We start from the raw sequence: 21,294 nt of genomic DNA on the forward strand, positions 1-21,294 counted from the left end.
AAACTTTTGAACTTTTTCTATCCTAATGAATCGTCTGCAATGTTCTGCACAAGCTTGGATTGCAAAATGTCTACTGCAAGATAACAAAGGTAGCTATGAGGAGACCTCAGATCTTGGCTTCAGATCAAAACCAGTGAAAATAACTGTTAAAGCACTGTGGTATTTAAACCTGCACCTACAGCTGACTATAAAGATCAAGAGTGGATCCCAACAGCCTTTCCTACTCTGCATCCTAGCTGCAATGTCAACATGTGCAGCGTCAGCCATGATGTCATAAAAGAGCAACTGGGAAACAAGAGGTTGGCAAAGATAAAAACAACAATCTGACAAACTGTACAGATTACATATGGCATACGCAGACACACACAGACACACTGCATGACGTGGCGTGCGGTGTGTCCGGGACACTCGGATTTAGGGCCAGCCTCTAGCAAAGTTGTTTTCCTGGAAGAGTTGGGGATGACATGGAGCACTGAGGAATGTACAGAGCAGTTAGGCAGCAGCAAGGACTTTCTCAAGAGGGAACTACGTGTGTGCATGTGTATGTCTGTGTTTTTAGTATAAGGGATGGACTTCCTTCAAAACCTGCTGCTTTTCAGAGCCTAGTTACAGTTAGGACAGCTCAGACTAAACCGATGAACCGCACTCCCCAAGTTAAAGTCTTAAAAAAATATTAAGCAATAGTCATTACTGCTGTCAACACACACGATATAGGGTCTTTGATAGCGTTTCAACATGATTATGACTGATAATAGTCCTCCTAAAGTCTTTTTTGGCTGCTCATCAGATCCAAGTCACTGCCTTCCTGTGGAAATGATAAAAAATCCAGCCCACTTATGTAATGCTCTAATATTCCACACTCCAGAGTTTTGAAATCTGTGATAAATTACATCAACCTTTTGAGTTTCCAGGGACCTCTTAACTGAGTCTGACTGGGCCTCTCTTTACAAGCCTGTCATTGCTTGTTTAAGTGTTCACTGTCACTTGCACGTCATTAGGAGAGATCCCACTCTGAATAAATTTTATCACCAAAAAGAAAATGAGCAGTAATGTAAACCATTCTGTTCACATGAGAGATGGCGTTTTTAACTTTTCATCAGGATTCTGTTGTATTGAAGACAGATTGGATCACACAGTGTGATGCAATTACAGCTGTTGCTACTGGATTTGTTTAACGGCTTGTGGTAACTAATCAACTTCCAGTTCATTATTTTCTAAAAGTCAAGCAAAGGTTTTGCATCATGCAGACTATTTTGCAAAGACACTCGGTTTACTCTACAAACAAATGCAGACTGCAGTAGTTGCTGCAGCGACAGCCTGTGGCTGGAGCACGCAACTACCCAAAAAGTACCTTCAATGATGGTCAACCGACTTCTTCGACCTTCTGTTTGTTAAAGTGCAAAAATTAAGAAATGTGGGCGTCCATTTTTCCAGGGCTGCCCACAGCTTCTGAGTGGTTAGCTATTACGTTGTTTTCTTATGTCCACGCCATTAATTGGAAGTCAATAGCTAATTGGCTCGGCCCATTTGACTTAATTGATTTTTCTCGGATTAAGCAAATGACACGCTCAAATTCCCCGAATAAGAGGCCTGAAATTTAAACAACTTCGAAAAAGTTTGATTATATGAGTCTAAAATAAACAGAGGGCTGGGCGAGAGCTGCTTCGGGATGCAAGGCATTGTTCGTTTAAACGTTTAAACTATCTAACTTTGCACATGGCTAATTTTATTACCTAATAACATGACTTCCAGCTTTTTACGGTCCACCCGAAACCTCTCCTCAGTCCACTCCGGGTCTGGCAGCGAGTGAGGGCCGCTGAGATCCTCCTCTGAGCCCGGCAGAGGAGAGTCTGTGCTGCGCTCGCTGTTGGAGCCCTGGTCCGACTGCTGCAAGTATCCGCTTAAAGCGTCGCACTGGGCAGCCATTGTGCTGCACGGAAACTTCTCCAGCGGCCACTGCGTTTAACTCAAAGTTAGGTCGAGTAGCAGGAAAGCGCTGTTACTTCTGCTACTTTTTATTCCGTCACTTCGAGTTGTTGTGGAAGATCATCTCAACGCAGTTGTGACCTTCCTCTGCAGTTTTCTTTAAGCCCCTTCGTTTCCCCCCATTAGGCAGGCTTCTAAAAATAGGCAGGCGCACACGGAACAACTCGCTATAGGTTGTCTGGCGAGTTAACGGACGGCCACAGTACACGCACCAAACATACCAAGCAACTCCTCAGGAAAGTTTCACGTGTCATCCTGCAAAAAAAGCGGGACTCCTCCCAGAAACTTTTCTCGAGGATCTATACCTCCCCCTGGGTTCCTGAGAAGTTCCCCAAACTTGAATATGTGAGAGTTTTTGGTTTTGATTTGTGTTTATGCTCGTAAGGGCACAACTTGTATGTCTCATTTTTGGGAAACTGTTGAGGGATTATATTGCCATTTATAGCCACGGAAATCATAGTTATTATGAGTCCAAAATTATACTAAATTACCAGCAGACGTGACAATCAAGTCACTATAAATAATTAGACACAAAGACAGCTTTGACATGTATATAAACCAATTTTGCTGTGACTTTTTCCCCTCCAAACAGCCCTATGCAAACTATCTATTGGTTTATAGAGGAAACACTAGAGTGGGAAAGGGAAGTAATACAGGAAAGAGAAAACAAAACAAAAGGGAGTGTTGAGGTCACTCAGTAAAGCCCGCTATGGACATCCAGAGTTATTCATATTCACTGATCTCAGAGATTTGTCCTCTACAACAGGAACAGCATTGCTAATCTTTATTTTGATTTAAATGTAAGGTGCCACCTAATGCTGTGCTTGCCAGCCAATTCATACATAAAAAATCCCTCCACGTTAACAACCCTAATGTGGCAGATGGAGCTTTTATCACACTGCAAACAAATCATGTAGCCGCAGGACCACAGTTCTTGGCCTAATTCATTTTCCAACTTCTTCCTGAGATCTGGGATTAAAAGTGGTAATTATTAAGTACCTGACAATTTTATTTTAGTCTTATGAGAGAAGTTTTAACTGCATTTCTAAAAATGCAGATGAGCTTTGCCATCTGTTCCCTTGAGCTAAACTTTCAAAAAATTATGTCAAGGGTAAAGCAACCACCTGAATGTCCTACATGCTTATTTAAATGGTCAGAAAAAAAACACTAGGGTGCTTGTTTTTTGGCAGGCTGTAAGAGTTATTAAGACCAAGACAATCCAGTTCAGGGTTGTGGAGAGTTGAAGGTGGGTGGGGGGCTGGAGCCTCTCCCAGCTGCCATAGGGTAAGATGCAGGGTATACCAAGGGCAGGCCACGAGTCTGCCAAGGGCTAACACACAGAGACAAACAAGCATTCACACCTACAGCCAGTTTCACTAGATTCAAGCCCAGGACGTTGTTAGTGTGAGACAACAGTACGAGTAGTCTTCTTTAGACTATTAGTAAATCCAATAGTCTGAAAAAGTCACATCAAATATTGCTGGAACTTATCAGCTTACTGTGCAACTATTAGGTTTTCTTAAAAACAACCTTTAACATCCAGAACAATACAAAATGAGAAAACAAAGTCTGAATTATTTTTCATTGGAGGAATGTTGTATTTACTGCAGACTAAAACCAGACTACATCATCCATGCAGAATACGTTTATGGTAAATAAAGTAAAAATGCACAAAGAAAGCCATTTATATCATTATAATTACTGACATATGCACAAACTGTGCTTTTCTCTCTCGATCCATTGGCAAAAATTGCTTTATTTTAAAATGCAGCAAGATTTAAATCATTGACAGAGATGCTCACACTTTATGATAAAACTTCTAAGTCGTTTGCAAATTGAAGCCATTTTGTGAAAGCAGTGGTTATAAAATAGTGTAATAACAGCTGGGCAAACATGCTTGAGTTCGATTTTAAACAGGAAGTGCTCCACTTATATGGAGACACGAGCTTCATCAGCACAAAGGAAGGAGCAGAGATGATGGCAATGGGTGGTCTGATTTCAATTGACAGAACAGGCCTCATTTTCAGTTCATAGCCAGAGCAACACTCCATAATAGCCACTATCCACACAATTAACCATTTAGCAAATGGGCCTGAATTAAATGTAACACAAACATGAATATTAAATTATCCACCAGACATGTTTGGCAAGTAAAAAGTAAAGACTGCCACCTAGTGGTCAGGTTTATGACCCCAAGACTTGGTTGTAGAAATGAAGAGTTATCACTGAACCATTTTCAGTTTAGTTGTGAGTACTCCTGAGAAACAATTATAAATTCACTTTTTGCATAATATTTTAATGCAAAAAAAATCATGAAAAATAAATTCAGTATCATTCCATACAGCAAAAATGTAAAAGAACCTCCCCAAACTTCCATCTCATATCTAATAATAATAATAATAATAATAATAATAATGCCAATTTAAGAGAATAAAATAAAATAAAAACTAAAAGCAGTTAAGTCAAGTAAGGTCTGGGTAGAGAAAGTGCTTCAAGCATGTCAAACACCTCAATTAGAACCAGTGAGGATAAAGCAATTAAACAGTCATATTCTGAGGTGTTGAGGGATGCGTCTTTGCAGCTGGAACATCAGTCCTTCACATTGCATACCTTTGGGTCCATTCCCTGGCAATTTTGTTGTACCTAAAGAGAAAGAAAATCATGTTAAGAGAACTGTGTACTTGTGTTTTCTTAACAATCGGCTTCGTACTTACTTTTGTCTGTCTGATTTATAAATATGCGCGATGTCAGGGACTAGGGGATCATCTGGATTTGGGTCACAAAGCAGTGAGCATATGGATAATAAAACTGTTGAAACAAAGACACATAAGAAAATAAATGGATTAATTTAAATTAAATCACCATGGTCACTTTAAGAAAGTTTTTTTTTTTTTCAAGCTCCTCATATACACAAGAATAACTAAATTTGAAATACAAATAGATGAGCTTTGATTTGATGTACATTGACATCATAATCCTGTTAGTGTAAGTCTTTAGTAAGTGTATTTAAACATAAAACATGCATTTGATATTTTTCTGACAGAAGTGCACAGAGTGCAGAGGTCACATTTCTGGATAATCAACCCTAAAAAAATCCTATTAGCCATTTTCCTAAGGGCTAGAAATCATTCACTTGGAAGACTCCAGACTTTGTGACAAGACAGCGGATTGCTTCACCAAAGGGTCTTTCATTGCGTCACTGTGTGCATTATAATGCATTATCCTCATCTTTGAAATTCCCACCTCATGTTATGTTTTACCCAGCATTTCAATTAGCTGTTAATTATATTGATTTATTTAAAAAGTTTCATTTCCTGTGACTTCAAAATAAAATGGATGCAAAACAGATACAGATCTGACATGGTACTGCTGTAATTTATCCACACTGATACATTTACATTTTCAAATAACACTGCTGCAAACTCGTTACCTCCGCTTATATCTGATAAGGCACCTCGTATGGAGACAGCAGTAGCATGAAAAAAAATCCTATATTTAATTGCACAACATTTACTAGCATAGACAACAGGGTCAGCACTGACTATGATCAGTTATCCATGCTAACTACTAGTAATCAATAGACGTCTTTGTTTCCTTCTCTAGACTGCATAAGAATCGGGACCACCATGAAGTCATCGACAGGTTAATCGAGTTCCCTTGTGAAGCTACAAGATGAATGTTTTTGTTGTTGCAGAAAGGTGGATCTGACTAACTACATGCCAATGAGAAAACCCTGGTTTATCCTTTATATTTACCAAAATTTTAAAAAATAACTTTTTAAATGTTTTATATATAACCTGAAAACTGCAAAGTATTGTATAGCAAAGCATGGGAACTGAGGGCTGTTTTTTTGTGGATTAAAAGTGCCTTAAATGCAAGTTTAAGGCACTTTGGAGTTGTTCAGTTTTTAGAACTGGAAACTACAGCCATCTTTTACACCATTTTTTTTTCATGCGAAGGAGGATGACGAATTAGGGCAGGACAGGTAATAAGTAGCTGCTGTCCTTACTTCAGCTGGAGCACAAGGTCACAGGTAGTGATGAGTGGCTAGGGAGTAGCATGTGTTTTAAACGGCCAAGAAAACCTTGGTATACAGGAGGACATCTCTCTTAAAAAAAGCATGTAAGTGTCAGAATGATTAAGATTTATACTGTCATTGCTCGTATCAAACAGGTAGACCATCTTTAAATAATTTAAACATGGCATTGTTGCTTGGCATCAGGAATTGCCTTGCTGAATTTGTATTAGTCATATGGTAAAGGTAGGCGTATACCCCTTTTCACTGAATCCCATGTATGTGCTGAGATGCTGTTAAGTAACGTGCAGACTCCAGCTACTGGGTGTAATATAAGCACAAGTCAAGATAATAATGCTGGAATCCAGTTAGAGCAAGAGCAGATATCCTGAGTGCACATGAATTTCTAAACTAAAACTGCTTGTCCATGCTAAAACACAAAACAGGATGAACAGTTATTCCAAATCTCTCAGTTTTAGGGGTCCTTAAAAACCAGAGTACAAATAAATGTATCAAATACAATGAATCATAAAGCAAAAATGAATGGACATGGATTTGGTTACCTTTTGATACTGTAAGTGCAGGTGACCACTGTGACCTCAAGATGTCAAGGCAAATGCTACCATTGCTGTTTATGTTTGGGTGATAGATTTTTGTAGTAAAGGCAACCTGTAAATGAAAGCAAAGCACAAATGTGCAAAATTAGCTATAGTTTTAAAAAAATACTGTAACAACTGGATCTAATAACAATATACAATATTCATTAATCATTTACTCTATACAATGACAAAAAAATAGTGTTGTTAGTATAGTATAGTGTAGTACTTCTGAGACAATTAGTCTCAAGAACAAATACACTTACCTTTGGTGGTTTAAAGGGATAGTCAGTGGGGAAATGCACAGAAAGAAAGAAAACTCCGCCATGATATGGGCTGTCATTCTGAAATAAAGTAGAAAACTGGTTTAAAGTCATAGCCAACACTTCTTTCTTAATTACAGGGATATAGTCACCGGTGATACTATCACTATATCTTACCACAATATCACAGTAATGTCACAATCCTTGATGAACAAACAATTATAAGAGCAAAAAGCAGGCATTGTGTATATATCGGTAAAACTAGTTGGAGCAGACTAGTGTCAGGGGGTTCCCCTGCCTCTCGTCCTATGATAGCGAGGATAGGCTCCATTCCCATGTGATCCTGATGAGGATAATTGGAAGAGAATGGATTGATAAAACTGGTAAGCCCTCAATTTTCTATCCCCGTTTACTGATTTATGCCCCCAGAGAGTTTTGTCACAAGAAGCTATTCAACTTTTGCTTCCTTCACCCTCGGTATTTTAAAAAGTCTCTCCATTAAAAAAACAAAACAAAAAAAAAACATGAAATAGTGACTCTATTGACTCAAACTAACATGAGGATGCACTTTAAATTGACTACATGTTTCAAAAAAATATCGACACTTGCCATCAGTGTATCGATAATGTGTTGCAAGAGAGATACAATATATGGCCTCAATAATGACCTGGCCTTCAGTGAATAGCATCAGGATAGAGTGTGCCAGTCTGTGCTGGCCATAAAGAACAGAAAGGGCTGTAAACTCCACATAAAACACTATTGTCTAGAGATCCAGAAGCAGCTTGGTTTAAAAAGAAAATGTCCAGGAATCATATCCAGAAAAAGCTCACCGGTCCTGTGATGGTAGCTTGCCAGTGAAACACTAAAGAAAACAACGATAAAGAAACAGCATGTGAGCATACAACACAGTCCCAAAAGACACAACTAAACTTTGAGACATGACTAAAAAGTAGCAAAATTAGCCAAAAGTCACACTTACTGTCTTCCCCAACAGGTCCAGCAGAACATGAAGCTGGAGGGTCCCTCTGTAGGTCATTTAACTCCTGAAAAAAATCAACAGTTTTAGAGTTTGTCAGCTTGTGCACTGATTAAGAAGCAACACAAGCGTTACATTTTGTTAGACTGTATATTAATGTGGGCAAACTACCCTCTAAATCTAACAAAACCACGACTACAACCGGCAGCGGGTTTCGATTTAGGCTAATAAACCTGCAAAAAAAAATGCACAACATGTCACACGATAAAGCCCCGGCCCTTTCTCCCATACTTGTTCCTGAAGAGGTTTATCAGTCTCTTCAACACGGCGACAGGCATACACCCAACACTAGCATAACTTAAATATCACAAAAGAAAAGCCTGGCTGAAAAAAACATAAGGATTGTTATTCCATTTCTGTACCTGTATTGGCTCATATGACTTGCAGACGGTAAAAAAGAAATACTGACAATTGTTCATTGCGAATGTAAAAACATTATAAAACACTGATAACGCTAGCAAATATGCTGTAAGACAACTGACTCGCTACCGTTAAAGCTATGTTTCCGCATCGCTCCGACCTGTACCCCGTACATCAAACAAATTATGTAAAAAAAACCCGATTATTTTCTTTACCTTCTGTATTCTCTTTAGAGCCATGGCTAGTCTTTTAGATCGTTTGACAGACGATAGATATTAACTTTGACAGCTGTCAGCACCAACTACGCTCACTTTCTGCCGACTCGGTGTTATCTGTTTTGACAAACTGATTGCCTCTATTGTTTCCGCGTTTTTGTTGAAGAACAGACCGGTGCATTGTGGGGGTTGGAGTCTTTAGTCAAGCCACTTAAAGGGACCGTTCACCGAGGAACAGGTTATCCTTTAAAATTGACTCTTCCAAGAAATTAGTGAACAATTAACTTAGCAAACTTACTACTACACCTTATATATACTTTCTTTACTGATATTATGCAGCGGTTTATAACAACTGATTACGTATTTTAATACAGTTAAAAAAATTAAACTTTACATGCTTTCATTTTTTTTTTTAACTGTACATAATTTCAGATGAGATCAATAAAGTATTCTGATGCTTTTGGTGTCTAACCTGAGAAATAAACAGCTTGCTAGTTTGTTGTTATGACACCAACATTTCTAACACTTACTGTAGTCCTGGGGTTCAAGGCTTAGTGACTTTTCTTTTCTTAAATCACGAATAAGATGAAAGTGATTTGTAGTTTAAAGTACTTTAACTGGTCAGTAAGACTAAAAAAGTGCAAAATAAATGCCATTTCATCCCAAATTTACATTGTAGCATTATCAAATGACACTAAGGGCAAGTCGGAGCCCAAATATGACATCACTTACCTCATTATCACCCAAGACTTTAATATCCATTGGTGTTTGGTTTAAAAACCTGTTATTCAATTTAATTTTAGATTCAGTTTTACTTACATAGCATCCAATTCACAGCAACAGTCACCTGGAGGCGCCTGTTACCTCTACAAAGTTGCTATAGCAGCATACCAATGACTATAGCACATTTTTCACAAATCTGCAGCTCAAAGGAAAACAGGGAGGATGTTTGGCCAACCTTGTAGAGTGGTTGATTCCTACGAGAGCAAAGAAGGAAGGACTGTAGAGAGATAAGCATACAGTTACATACACTAGGAGAAAGGGCACATCTGTCATCTTTCACGCCTGGACTGTTGCATACCACAAAGCCACAGAGTGCATTTATTTATTCATTATCACTGCAGCACTGGAAATGCCCAGTCATATACATTTATTGCCGGTATATCCCAGTTCTTACACTTGCAGTGTTATAAAATACAAGCGGTGAATTTGACTGAAACGCCATATCTTATTATCGTTTAAAGCCGTACTGCATACCCTCAGCTATTCGTTTTGGTGAGAAAAATACTCATCCGCTTCTTTGGGCAGAACAGACAGGTTTGCAAAGGTATTGTAAAAATGAATGTTGGCCTAAAATTAAGCTGACCTCGACGTTTGCGTATACACCATTCTCCCCAAACAAGCACAAGATTTGTTCAAGATTTGTTTGACTTTTAGTTTCGCCAGCTCGTCTTTCAGTTTATTTTTATACTGTATGAACTTTAAAATGTCAACAAAGACGTATGCGTTAACTAAAGACTTAAAATGTTCTTTAGTAGTCCAAGTTTATTGTTTATTGCGAGTAAAAGTGACAGTGTAAAGAGAAAGTAGTTAGACTATTTATTTGGTATTGGAATATAAATAGTGAGACTTTAATATAAATGTAACGTAATTCAGGATGATTTCATTTACCTCACAACAACGGTTCATGGTACACTTGTGATGTATCATAAGGCATATTACTACGGCAGCGCTGTATAATTCTTGTGTTTACTGCAGGGCTAAATGGTATTTGTTCAGTTGTTCATATTCAGTTGGGACAACAGCTAAACGAGTTTCTTCTTATGGCACAGAAAATTGTAGTGTCCTCTCATGACCTTTGCTATAGATTGCAGTTGTATCAATATTAATCAGCTGTCGGTTTAAGATGCCTTGTCCTTGTTTTCGCAATGAGCATTTCGCTGCAGTGCATAGCAGTACAATCTTAGCTTGAAAAAAAAAAAAAGCTGTATGTCTCCAAAACGGGTTGTAATTTATTCCTCACACGCGATTGGTCATAGATCGATGCGCGCTCTCGACGCTCCGGGGTGGCGCGCCCGTGATTCTGAGCACCGCTTGGAAAAGAGGAGATGAGAGACTGAGACAGAGAGCTGTACCACACCAAGTGTCCGCCGAATGTCTGCCTCCTCACGTTGCCAATGAATACCCCTCACATTCCTATGTCTGCCAGTTGACATACTGAAAGCAAAGGACAAGGCTTCCATCCCTGCAAGGATTCAGGAGTCCTACAGCGGGCTGCGTGTTTTTTCAGGTAAGCGCCCCCCTTCTCCTCCCGTGACCGACGTCGCTGTGTTTTCTGTGTATTTAAGCGGCGTCCAAGAAGATAAGGGACGCGGGCGTTTAGCGGTAGCTGTCCAAGGTGCTTAAACGGGCAGTGGCTTGTGGTAAGAAAAGCCCGATATAGTAAAGCCAACGGCATCATGTTAAGAGCGGGTTACATGACTTCGCTGTTCGCGTTGCAGTCTAAACCTCCCAAGGATGTCGTGTGGGTGTCGTAAAGGGAAGAAAGAATGATGAAGCTGTAATGTGCATACCATATCCATTACATTTGCACAGTCTTGCACATTTTGACTATGGCTACTACATCCGAATGCACGTATCCAGGCTGCATTGTAGAGTAGCCTGCCTCCTCCAGGGACCGTGTGTTGTTTTACTGCATTTACCACTGCCAAGGTCTATAATTCACCTTATCTTGCTATTGCAACCTTAGGATGCATCCGTAGTATGTGCCATGTAGGGCGTGAGAGAACTCGCCGATGTAAACAAACGGTCAAAGGTGATTGCCGTTTTAGACTGTGCTGCACAGCGAATTCATTTGAGGCAAGAGTGATAGTAGGCTAGTCCTTCCATTTACCTATCATTGCTTTACAAGTTGAACTTTTGTCCCATTCAGTAGGAATGTGTACTGTACCAGTAGCCACACTTTGTGTTAAAGTAACCACCTTTTTCTTAAAAATGTCCTTTACAAGACCTTGTGAAATGTCAAAACACATAGCCAAACTGGAGCAATGAACATCTGTTCCCTTTTGAATTATCAAATACACTGAAACATGATGCAGACCACAGGCGTGTAAATTGCTCTCTTTTGGCAAAGTCACGTTTAGGCTTCGTTGTTCTTCTGATATGCCAAAATATCCATTCTGTCCACAACAGGAGCACCTGACATTTCCTCTGGCAGATTTACTAGCTGGATCATGGCACAGACCAACAGCAGTGGGCAGGGGACCAATGGGGTAGCAGATGAGTCCCCCAACATGATAGTGTACAGAAAGGTAAGGCAGCTGCTATTTTTAGTCTGCATGTGTGAGGGAGATCGTAAGCATGTGTGTCTCTCTTGCATCAATTTACTCAACGATGAGCCATGCAGTGGCAGTTGCTAGCACTAATGGCAAGGCAATGTTTTTGTGGTATGGCTGGTCTAGGATTGAGATGTTACAAATGCTTAATGAGAACACTGAGAGTTCATTGAATTATTCTCTCACAACATACATGAAATCAAGTGTAGAATAATACTTGTTATTGCATACACACTGGAGCTTTTTTTTTTTAAAACTTACATTCATTAAAAAAAGAAAAAGAAAAAAGGAAGCCCAGGGTTTTAATCCGCTGCACTGGTGTATTTCCCTACTCATTGTGCTACTACAGTCAACACTTGGGAGAGGGTTTGGAGTGAACTGTCACACTGTTGAGACATCTTGATCCAGCACTGCTTAGCCATTAAACAGTTACATGAAATAATAATAATCTGCAGGCAAGGTAACATGTTTGTTTTGAGAATTGAGTTACAGTTTCTTAGAGAAACTCTGACACTTATATTATATTGCATCACACAAATATGAAAGGTTATGTGCACTGCTCCTTGGGTGCACTGATTTAGATACAATGTTTCCTTTGCTTTGAACAAAAACAGTAAGGCTAGATATAAGATTAACCTACAAATAACCATTTAGAAAATTGCTTTTGCTACCACCAGGAGAGGATTCTGTTCCCTGGTGGCACTGCCATTGCCTAATAGCTGGATTTTTCTGATGTTTTTCTGCTAAACATTGCTGTATATGTAAGCAAAATCCAATGCTTAATATGTAAGTGCTGCTGGATTTTAACTCACAGTGACCTGCAAATTGATTAAACATATACAACAACAGTGGCTTGTTTCACTTTGCTCTCTCAGATGCACCAGTGAAGTGATAATTTTCTCATCTTACTTGTGGATGACTCAACCATGGAGTGAATGTCTTTATTTCATTCTATTCACCCATCAGCAAATGCTGTTCTATCTGCAATAGCCTCTGCACACCACGGAAAGGATACGCTTAGCATGGTGTCATGGATTGGCGGTCTTTTATAGCACTCACAGCGTGCAAGGCAATATTACTGCCAGTGTGGGTGAAGACTTGCTGGATGTGGTGCGATGTTTGCAGCAGGAAGGAGCGCTTTGTTATTTAGGAACTTCCCAAAGTAAGACGACAGACTCAAAAGCTAGATTGTTCATTAAACAGGCCAAATATTGAGGGTAATTGGGATGGATGGGTGCATGCGTCTAGTTTTGTCAGTTCAGTCTGTGGCGACTGGGGAAGAAGTCTGTCATTAAATTTCATTTCAACATGGCAGAGTATCACAATATGCCAATGCATGGAAAACTAGCCACATCCTGATTTGTGCATCAAATATTGATTTGAGGTCTTTCCATCTATTTAGTTCCATGTGATGTTGTTTCAGTTCTCTTGATATTGATCTGTTTCTTTGATTATACTCTGATGTTTCTGTGACATAGGCAACCTTAGTGTGTGTCTTCACTTGGGAGCTTTTACTATAAATTCAGCAGCTAAACTTTGTGTTTTTTAGAACTATCTCTTTTCTTCAGCATAATGAGGGAAGACTAATTTCAGACCACTATATTTATTTATTTATTTTGGCCAGACTGATATCTTAGTCATAAAGCTTCTTCACTTCACACCACTTGACCACACATGGTCACAGTTTGCTTTTGTACATCGACTGACCTAGATACTCTGCAGAATGAAAGACTGTGGTGAAGCCAGGAAGGACGAAGTCCTGTTTCTAGAGTGGGTTTAACACAAACTGGAACTGGAGGAGCACTGTCTGTATAGACATGCGGATAATGCCAGGATGAACAGGCGCCCTAAATGCTTTTCAGATGGAGATGACTTGGCAGAGGTGTTGCAACCCACACTGAGAGGGCAACACTGAGATGAGCTAAATTCTCAAGTGGAAAACATTCTTTTATTCTCCATTTTCCTCCACAGACTTCTTCTACATCCATCTCATAAATACATAATAAAAACTCTTAATAAAATCTTGATTGTGAGCAACTGGCCACGTCTGCTTGACAGTTGCTAGTAGTGTATGTGGAATGATTATGTAATTGAGCAGAGGGAGTTTTATGCTTGATGACAGAAGATAGTGGTTTGATAGTCAGTCCACAGGGAGCATAACTATATCCTTTTTTATTCTCTGAATCTTTCTCTCTGGCACAGCCGCCCCTCCACTCCTGTCATTAGCATCTAATGAAAATGGATGGTTGAGCCGAGGTGTTGACCTGCTCATTGTGGAGATGTGTGCAGAGATGCCTGTTTTCTTCAAGGACGCATGCACTTAAACACCTTGCTTAGATGCATGCATGGATGTGCTGAAAATTGAAAAACATGCACACAGAAATACTTGCAGAAATACAAGCACAAACACGTGCAGCTGGCTTTTTGATAAACTGTTTTATTGGCAACAGCGACCCTGAAATTTTACACAACCACTGCTTGCATGTAAAGCTAACACTAAGTAAAATGTCCCCAGTTTATCAGAAATGAGAATGAAATGTTTAATCAATAAAGTTAATAAATAATAAATTAATGCTTTGTGTGGAACCTTGAGTATAATAGCCTCTTTAATGTCTTGCTGCTCAAACATAAAACAATCGAGGCCAATATCATGAAGTGTTCCTGGGTTTTCTCAATATGTGTATTTTCATTTCTGCTCACATGTGCACGACATAAATGATACTGTGATGTGTGTGTGAGCATGTGTGTATTCTTTATGTAGGGCGAATGTTGCTAAGAGAGAGTTCTGAATTTTTTATGCGAGCCTAAAACAGCTCTGGTTCACAGCCACTCGGTACGAGGAGGGAACATTATCTCTCATCAGCTCGAGCTTTGTGTGTGTTTGTGTCTTCGTATGTGTGTGTGTCTATCTATCTATCTATCTATCTATCTATCTATCTATCTATCTATCTATCTATCTATCTATCTATCTATCTATCTATCTATCTATCTATCTATCTATCTATCTATCTATCTATCTATCTATCTATCTATCATCTATCTACCTATCTATCTATCTGTAATGAATGAATGATGAGTCATTCGTTATTTAAACTGATGGTGAAATGAAATAAATGGTTAATATTACATAAGTTTTGCAGTATACTGAAGCCTGATCCTGTCTCTGTTGTGCTGTATCTGACAGCTGAGGCACCAGCTCACTCTTATTTACATCTAAGCTGCCGATGGGTATCCAGTAATTGTTCTTCCAGCAGCCAGTTTGGCTTCTATTGCTGTGCAGAGCCGCCAAGTCTCTACTGTATTTTTCTGCCTTTTTTCTAACATTAAGCACATGCAGCTCTCACTTTTTTTAACCTTTAGCCGATAAATTTTATACTCTGCTGCCTGTGTCTCTGCCTATGTTAAGACTGTGTCACTTAAAAAGTAATTAGCATTTAGTAAAACGTGGTGGTTTTTGCAAGGTTACTGCTACACAGTAAAATGACTTTTATATTGGGCTCCTTTAAAAAAAATACAAGAACATCCGTTGGATGCTTATCTGCGTTCTGTTTTATGTATAGTTCAGATCATCACACAACAGAGTCATACCACTGGTTTCATATCACATGACCAAATACTACATGATGTGTCACGGTTATAATTTTGATCAACATTTATGTAGCAAATACTACTACTTAGTAGACTACTTCCAAAATAGCTTTAGCCTATAACAGATGATAAAATTGCTTTTATTGTTAAATAATAGTTACATCAAAAATTATTGTGAATATTTCTTCACAAGTGTATTTATGCACTTTCTCACTGTTTTATGCTTCAGAGATTTCTGTCATTTACACTTTGTGATAGCGCGTTGATGCCGCACTGCACTTAGTGAGCCTCGGTGGTGAAGTAAAGAACAAACAGAAATGACAAATAGGGCAAAGATATTAGTGCGTGCTATTGATTCGTCAATTGATTAAGTGCTTGTATACGAGAGATCATTTTGCAAGAACAAGACAATCCTTCTGTTCTGCATCACAGCACCACAATAGTAATAGAGCAGTGTTACATGATGCAGAACTGCATCCATTATTAACCCTCTCGAGGTGTTGGCCACTGTTTTTATGTTACTGGTGTCTCAGATGTGTCGAACAGGAACAAAATCAGGAGCATAATATCCAACAAAGTGACTGATGAGTATGTGTGATGCTTTGGATAATTTCAAATACTACATGTAAAACACATTTAGATTTTTTTTTTCAATAATAGGTGTGGTTGATCAGATCTATCTGATTTCTTCAAAATTATAACCCAGAGTGCCAGGTAACAAACAAAGGCATACATATTAAAATTTAGTTTAGATGGCTGAAAATTCATTTCCTGCCTGGAATGCATTTTTCAATTTCATTCTAAGCTGCATGTGTTAAACCTGCCCTATATCAGCATGCCCTGTTATCAATACAATTTCCCAACCATCCTACATTGTTCATGAGTCATAAAGCAGAGGGAACTGAATACATTTTCAGCATTTTCTCACTTAAGAGCTAGATTGAAGGGTTCTTATACTGCCTGTCTCTCTCAGGCTGCAATCAAAAGATCACTAAGACCGGGGAACGAGCGAGGGGGGGGGGGGGGGGGGGGTGAGGTGGGATGATCTATAATTGCCAGATCAGAGAGAAATCTTTGTGTGTGAAGTAGGGCTCATCGTATGTCAGCTTGCCAACCAGGCAATTTCTCTTCCTGTGTTTGAAAACACATGTTCTGTTTTACAAAAATTGTTGAGGAAACGTGTGGGTGTTTGGCCCCCACTTTAGGGGGGAGAATTGACATTTATGGTTTTTTATATCAAACTAACCAATTCTCCTGTATTTGCTGAAGTTTGTAAATAAAAGGTAATTACAGGTGCTGGCAGTTGCTACAGTTGGTGGTAGAGTAGTTTTATTATCTTATTGTCCAACCGGAAGCTAATCCACAAAGCCATGCTGTGGATGGTAAAACCTCCTACTGTACATCCAACAAACACCAGAAGTAACTGCTGGATTATGTGAATAGTTCATTCTCCCTAAGCAAACTTTTGTTTGTTAAGGAGACGTGTCATAAATAATCACAAAGGCGCACAGAGGATATATATCCATATTGGTGGCAATATCACGGCTTGTATTTGGTCTCTTATGCCATAGGAGTTCTCATAAAAGTTCTTTGCAACAGGTCAACATTTTTAGTTATTAAACTGGTCCATATAATAATGTTGATAATATTGAAAAATCCTGAAAAGGCTTGAAAAGGACAAATGGCAGAGAGGAATAGGAAAGAATTGAGGAAGGATGGATAGATTTGTGAGGCAGAAGCTGTTTGATAACATCCCCGGGCTCGAACAGAGAGTGACACAGAATCACATAGGCACCTCTACAACAGAGGACTCTCAAGGTGGTGGACTTTCCCACCCTCCAGAATCCCCTGAAGCAGACATTAATCTGGTAGAGATCATGATGGTCCCAAGCCTTGTGAGTTCAAGCTGTTGGCTCCAGCCCCAGTATTGCCCACAACCAGAGCTCAGAGGCAATGTAAGTGTAAGAGAGAAGCCAAATGAGCTGAAGAACCATCGTACCATTTGGAACCATTGCTGAGCCAAATTATACGAGGCTCTGGAGGGAAAGATTTAAGTTCAGTGGTGCTTCCATAGCTGGTCGATAGCACAAATTCACACCATTGTGGCAAAATTGAAAAATAAGCAATGTAAACTAATGAAGAGTTTCCATTTTCAGGCTGGTAGGGTGCCTAATTGTGATTAGTGGACATGGAGATTTGTTTTCATATAAATATTTAATGTAAATGTAATGAAATATTTGACTCTGTGTCAGCAGTGGCTTTGTGAGGCTCATAACAAGTCATTTCAAAGCATGAAATGATGATATTTATGAATTGTATCAATGTCATTTCATTTAGAGTTAAAAAGTAGCTTGTGATGCCTCTTGAACGACGTACTTTGTTTTAGTCAAAGCTACAAACTAAGGCTTTTTTGAAATCATGAAATTGCTTTGCAATATAAAGTAATACTGGGTTTAAGCTTTGTACTTGCCTGTTCTAATAAACAAAACACTAAAAGCAAAAAAAATGTCAGTAATAAAAAATGACACTGGGTACACTGTGTGAAATGCACAAAATCCCTTTTCTGGCAGGATTTAGAGTGAGGATGTTAGATTTTTTCAATCTTTACAATCTCAACTAAAGAAAGCCAATCTTTTCCAGAAAATCCATCTTCTCATTTTACTTTGGCAACAAAGAAACTTTTGCTTTTGGTGTAGGTGACCTGGCTCAGGGCACAGAATGTTCCTGGGTGTCCAATATCAAAGGTCTATATTTCTTACACCCTTAAACCATCCAAATCAGAGTTTTTGGCACTGTAGAGAAAGGCTGTTAGTCAGCATGAATAGCTATCACATATAAATTAAAAAAGATATTATTGCAATCACAAAGCTGTATTTGCTAGCTAACATTTAATTTGATGCAAGGTGATGGTTTTTAAAGCACTGCAAAGATCAGTGAGCAGAAACTTTGGCCCATCTTGCTCTAAGCGGTCCTCTCTGTGTACGTCTGCCACAGCTGGAGTCTTTAGGCCTGTCTGTTAGGGTTATATAATTGTCCAAGGAAGCCTGGGCATTAAGATAGAGGTTGACTCAGGCAGTGCTTCTGTCTCATCATTTAATTCCAGCTCAACATTTAGATACAGATTACAGGAGTGTCCCAGAGTTGTAAATTAATTCACTGCCATCTCTGGTGTGATGGGTTTAATGGGGCCTGAGAGAAAATAAAAACAGAAGGCTAAAATGTAGGACAAAACAATGAAGCTGACATCTGAATTCTTTGATTTCGCTATAGTCACAGTGTGTCTGTCTGTCCATCTGAAACCTCTGCATGTCCGTCCTTTCTTCTTGTTTGTATCTGTGCCCCTCCTCTCTCGACCCTCCATCGCTACAAACACCATCTGTAAACGGTTTCCATGCAGTCTCTACTTCTAACGCACTCACCGGTTGTTTCTGCTGGAGGCTCACTCCTTCCCACTCACTGTCTACTATGTATAAATTCCCACATTGCATCTCTGATGTATAAAAGCTGGTTATATATTTTGCTCTAAAATCTCTTAACTGTGAGATGCATTTAGTGTACAATACTTGATGATTCATTATCAACCGATTAAGGGCAGGGCTACTGCATTTTCTTTATTTCCTGTTTTATACGACAGATAACACAGAGTAGTTATTTTATAATATGCTAGTTTATTTTTTGTGGTTTGGATATAGTTTTGGGACTTTATCATTTTTCTGGACATCATATTTATTATGTGATACTTGAACCGGAGCACCATTAACTAATTACTCTTAGCTGCTTTTTTTTTGTGAATGTCATTGTGTCCCAAATCACCCACTAAAGTATTCAGCAGAAACAGAATAAAATCATGTGAGGAATGCTATTTTCAAAGAGTATATACTTCATAGCAGCCTTGAATCATTGCCAAAGCAAAAATCATATTTGCTCATCAAGAGAGTTAAAAAGTAAACAGAAACAAGAACATATTTTCTGCGTTACCTTACTTCTCTACTGTGTATTTTGGCAGCTTGAAGTCAAAGTGAAGGCAGTATTCAAAAATATTCTTGCACTTTCTCTGTCTTCTCTGTCTGTGTAAACTTGTGAAAACATTTCTCTCAGTCCCGCTTTTTTTTTTTTTATCACAGTTTCCATCACTGTCTCTGGCTCTGGTGTTCACACTTTGCCCTCTCATTTCTGTTTCTTTCATTCCCATCTCCCCCTTCTGTCTCCCCTCCCACTCTCATGCCCTCTTTTGTTCAGATTCAGGTCTTTGATGTTTCTCACATACTCCACCATTTCAAACTAAGTTTCTATCTTTGTCTTTCTCATACGGTCCCTGACACACATGTGCACTCTCACCCCATGTCCACTGACAGCACCGCACGTAAAACATCCCTCCACCTCTGCCTCTCTGTCCCCTTCTCTTACATCCCTCGCCTCTCTTTGAAGTCATCTGAACCCTAGTCAGAGCCCAAGCCAATCCAGTCAGCTTTTATCCTCACAAAGAAAAAAAGAGAGAAATGTATTTAGACCCTGGTGGAGCACAGTCATCGCTCCTCCTGTGTGAAGTGATTCACTCGTGACTCATAGCTTTATTGGGAACTCTCTCTAAACAAACAACCATTGGATGTGGCATTTTCATCCAAATTGACTGAAACTGTAACTGAGAGTGCCGGTCTGATTGTCCCCCTGCAGCTTGGTGCTCCTCTCAACAATAAGGAGTCGTTCTCCCAGAAGCGGTCATGTCTCAGTGATTAGCTTGCTATGACTGAGTGCCAGTGCGCAAATCCAATAATAAAAGTCAAGCAGCAATTGTTCCAAAGGGTACATAGTCATATATTTGAGACATACATTTTAATTCGCCTAACAGACAGAACACACACCTTAGTTTAAAACTGCGCACATCTGAGCTCATCAGACACACACACTCCCTAAGCTTGCAGGTGTTTGCTCGCTGAGAAGCTTCCACCTGCAACCTCGTGACGCTTCCAGCGTCACACCATTAGTTCAGCTTAGCAGGCACAGTTATCCACAGCACAGCCTAGTCTACAAAGCTCTGGCGCCATCTTGACTCAAGCTGCTGATGTTTTTTTGTTTTTTTTTACATTTCTGTAAAAAGTAGCCAACTAATGATTTGCATCTGTGTTGTGGATTTTAAACTTTTACCTTATAGCCAACATATCACAACTGCCATCATGTGACACACCAATACTTTGCTCAGTCCTCAGCTTTCCTAGCATTATGTAGTTATATGTGGGGTTTAATAAACTTAGCCTACTGGCCATACATATTTCATCAAATTCTAAGACTTGTAGATGCACTTCAAGTAATTATCCAGCTACAAAATATTAGGCGGCAAATTACAATCTACATGCAAGAAAATTGTCCCTATTAGTTTTGTAATAACAGCATATTTTCTAATAACAGTAATGTAAACAATAATAATCTAAGAAATTCTAAGAGTGCATATGGATGTGCACATTTCAATTTACCTTTTATTTGAGCTATTTTAGCCAAGCAGAAGGAATTTCTGGTTGTCAGTGGTGGTCTGAAGGTCTACCACATACACTGTGAAATTTCTTAATAACTATTTAATGGATGACATTTAATTATGAGCAAAAAATAATGATGTTTTCATTAAATTCAGGTTTACCCTCACTGATCTACCTGTGTTTAGTTGTCAAATAGTGCTGATAGCATCTGGGTTAAAGCACATGTGCACACCGCTTCTAAAGCAATGCTACACTTTGTTCTTTCCACACATTATATTACCAACTAACTTACTAACCAACACCCATTTTCTTCCATCAGGCATTCCTATCTGGATCATCGTCATTTTAATAATTTGATTCTTAGACACTGACCCCTAACAGTGTCTCATCTGCTAATTGAGATGACGTTCCTGGACAATGCTCTGGGAT

The 21,294-nt window shown here is 39.1% G+C and overlaps 3 protein-coding genes across 4 annotated transcripts in view; 1 reads left to right on the plus strand and 2 right to left on the minus strand.

The window, feature by feature from the left end:
- The window catches only part of bicc1a (BicC family RNA binding protein 1a), a 57,853-nt gene extending 55,413 nt beyond the window's left edge, over window positions 1–2,440 (minus strand). Inside the window, exon 1 of the mRNA XM_085183015.1 lies at window positions 1,734–2,440. Within this exon, the coding sequence (XP_085039141.1) occupies window positions 1,734–1,926 (193 nt within the window). The 5' untranslated portion in view covers window positions 1,927–2,440. The remainder of the gene's footprint in view (window positions 1–1,733) is intronic.
- A 1,120-nt stretch (window positions 2,441–3,560) lies between these two features.
- Window positions 3,561–8,644, minus strand: LOC146505573 (ubiquitin-conjugating enzyme E2 D4-like). The gene is made up of 7 exons (XM_085183036.1): window positions 8,472–8,644; window positions 7,840–7,903; window positions 7,691–7,722; window positions 6,864–6,941; window positions 6,565–6,670; window positions 4,701–4,794; window positions 3,561–4,629 (listed from the first exon to the last, which is right to left on the minus strand). The coding sequence occupies exons 1-7, from the start codon at window positions 8,493–8,495 to the stop codon at window positions 4,584–4,586; spliced, it is 444 nt and encodes a 147-aa protein (XP_085039162.1). The 5' UTR covers window positions 8,496–8,644; the 3' UTR covers window positions 3,561–4,583.
- Window positions 8,645–10,520: 1,876 nt separating this feature from the next.
- Window positions 10,521–21,294, plus strand: part of rgs7a (regulator of G protein signaling 7a) — a 55,190-nt gene continuing 44,416 nt past the window's right edge. For both annotated transcript variants that reach the window (XM_085183030.1, XM_085183031.1), the window contains exons 1-2: window positions 10,521–10,761; window positions 11,664–11,782. In XM_085183030.1, coding sequence (XP_085039156.1) covers window positions 11,705–11,782 — 78 coding nt within the window. In that variant the 5' untranslated portion in view covers window positions 10,521–10,761; window positions 11,664–11,704. The remainder of the gene's footprint in view (window positions 10,762–11,663; window positions 11,783–21,294) is intronic.

This window comes from Neolamprologus multifasciatus, chromosome 13, assembly GCF_963576455.1.
Source record: "Neolamprologus multifasciatus chromosome 13, fNeoMul1.2, whole genome shotgun sequence".
Classification (NCBI taxonomy): Eukaryota; Metazoa; Chordata; class Actinopteri; order Cichliformes; family Cichlidae; genus Neolamprologus; species Neolamprologus multifasciatus.

What these genes read in the sequence shown, in the direction of transcription:
- LOC146505573 (XM_085183036.1), bottom strand. Translation starts at nt 8,495, where the DNA reads ATGGCTCTAAAGAGAATACAGAAG. An exon ending in TGGACCTGTTGGGGAAGACA is followed by an intron (nt 7,723 to 7,839) that starts GTAAGTGTGACT and finishes TGTTTTCTTTAG; the next exon opens with TGTTTCACTGGCAAGCTACC. An exon ending in TATAAATCAGACAGACAAAA is followed by an intron (nt 4,630 to 4,700) that starts GTAAGTACGAAG and finishes CTTTCTCTTTAG; the next exon opens with GTACAACAAAATTGCCAGGG.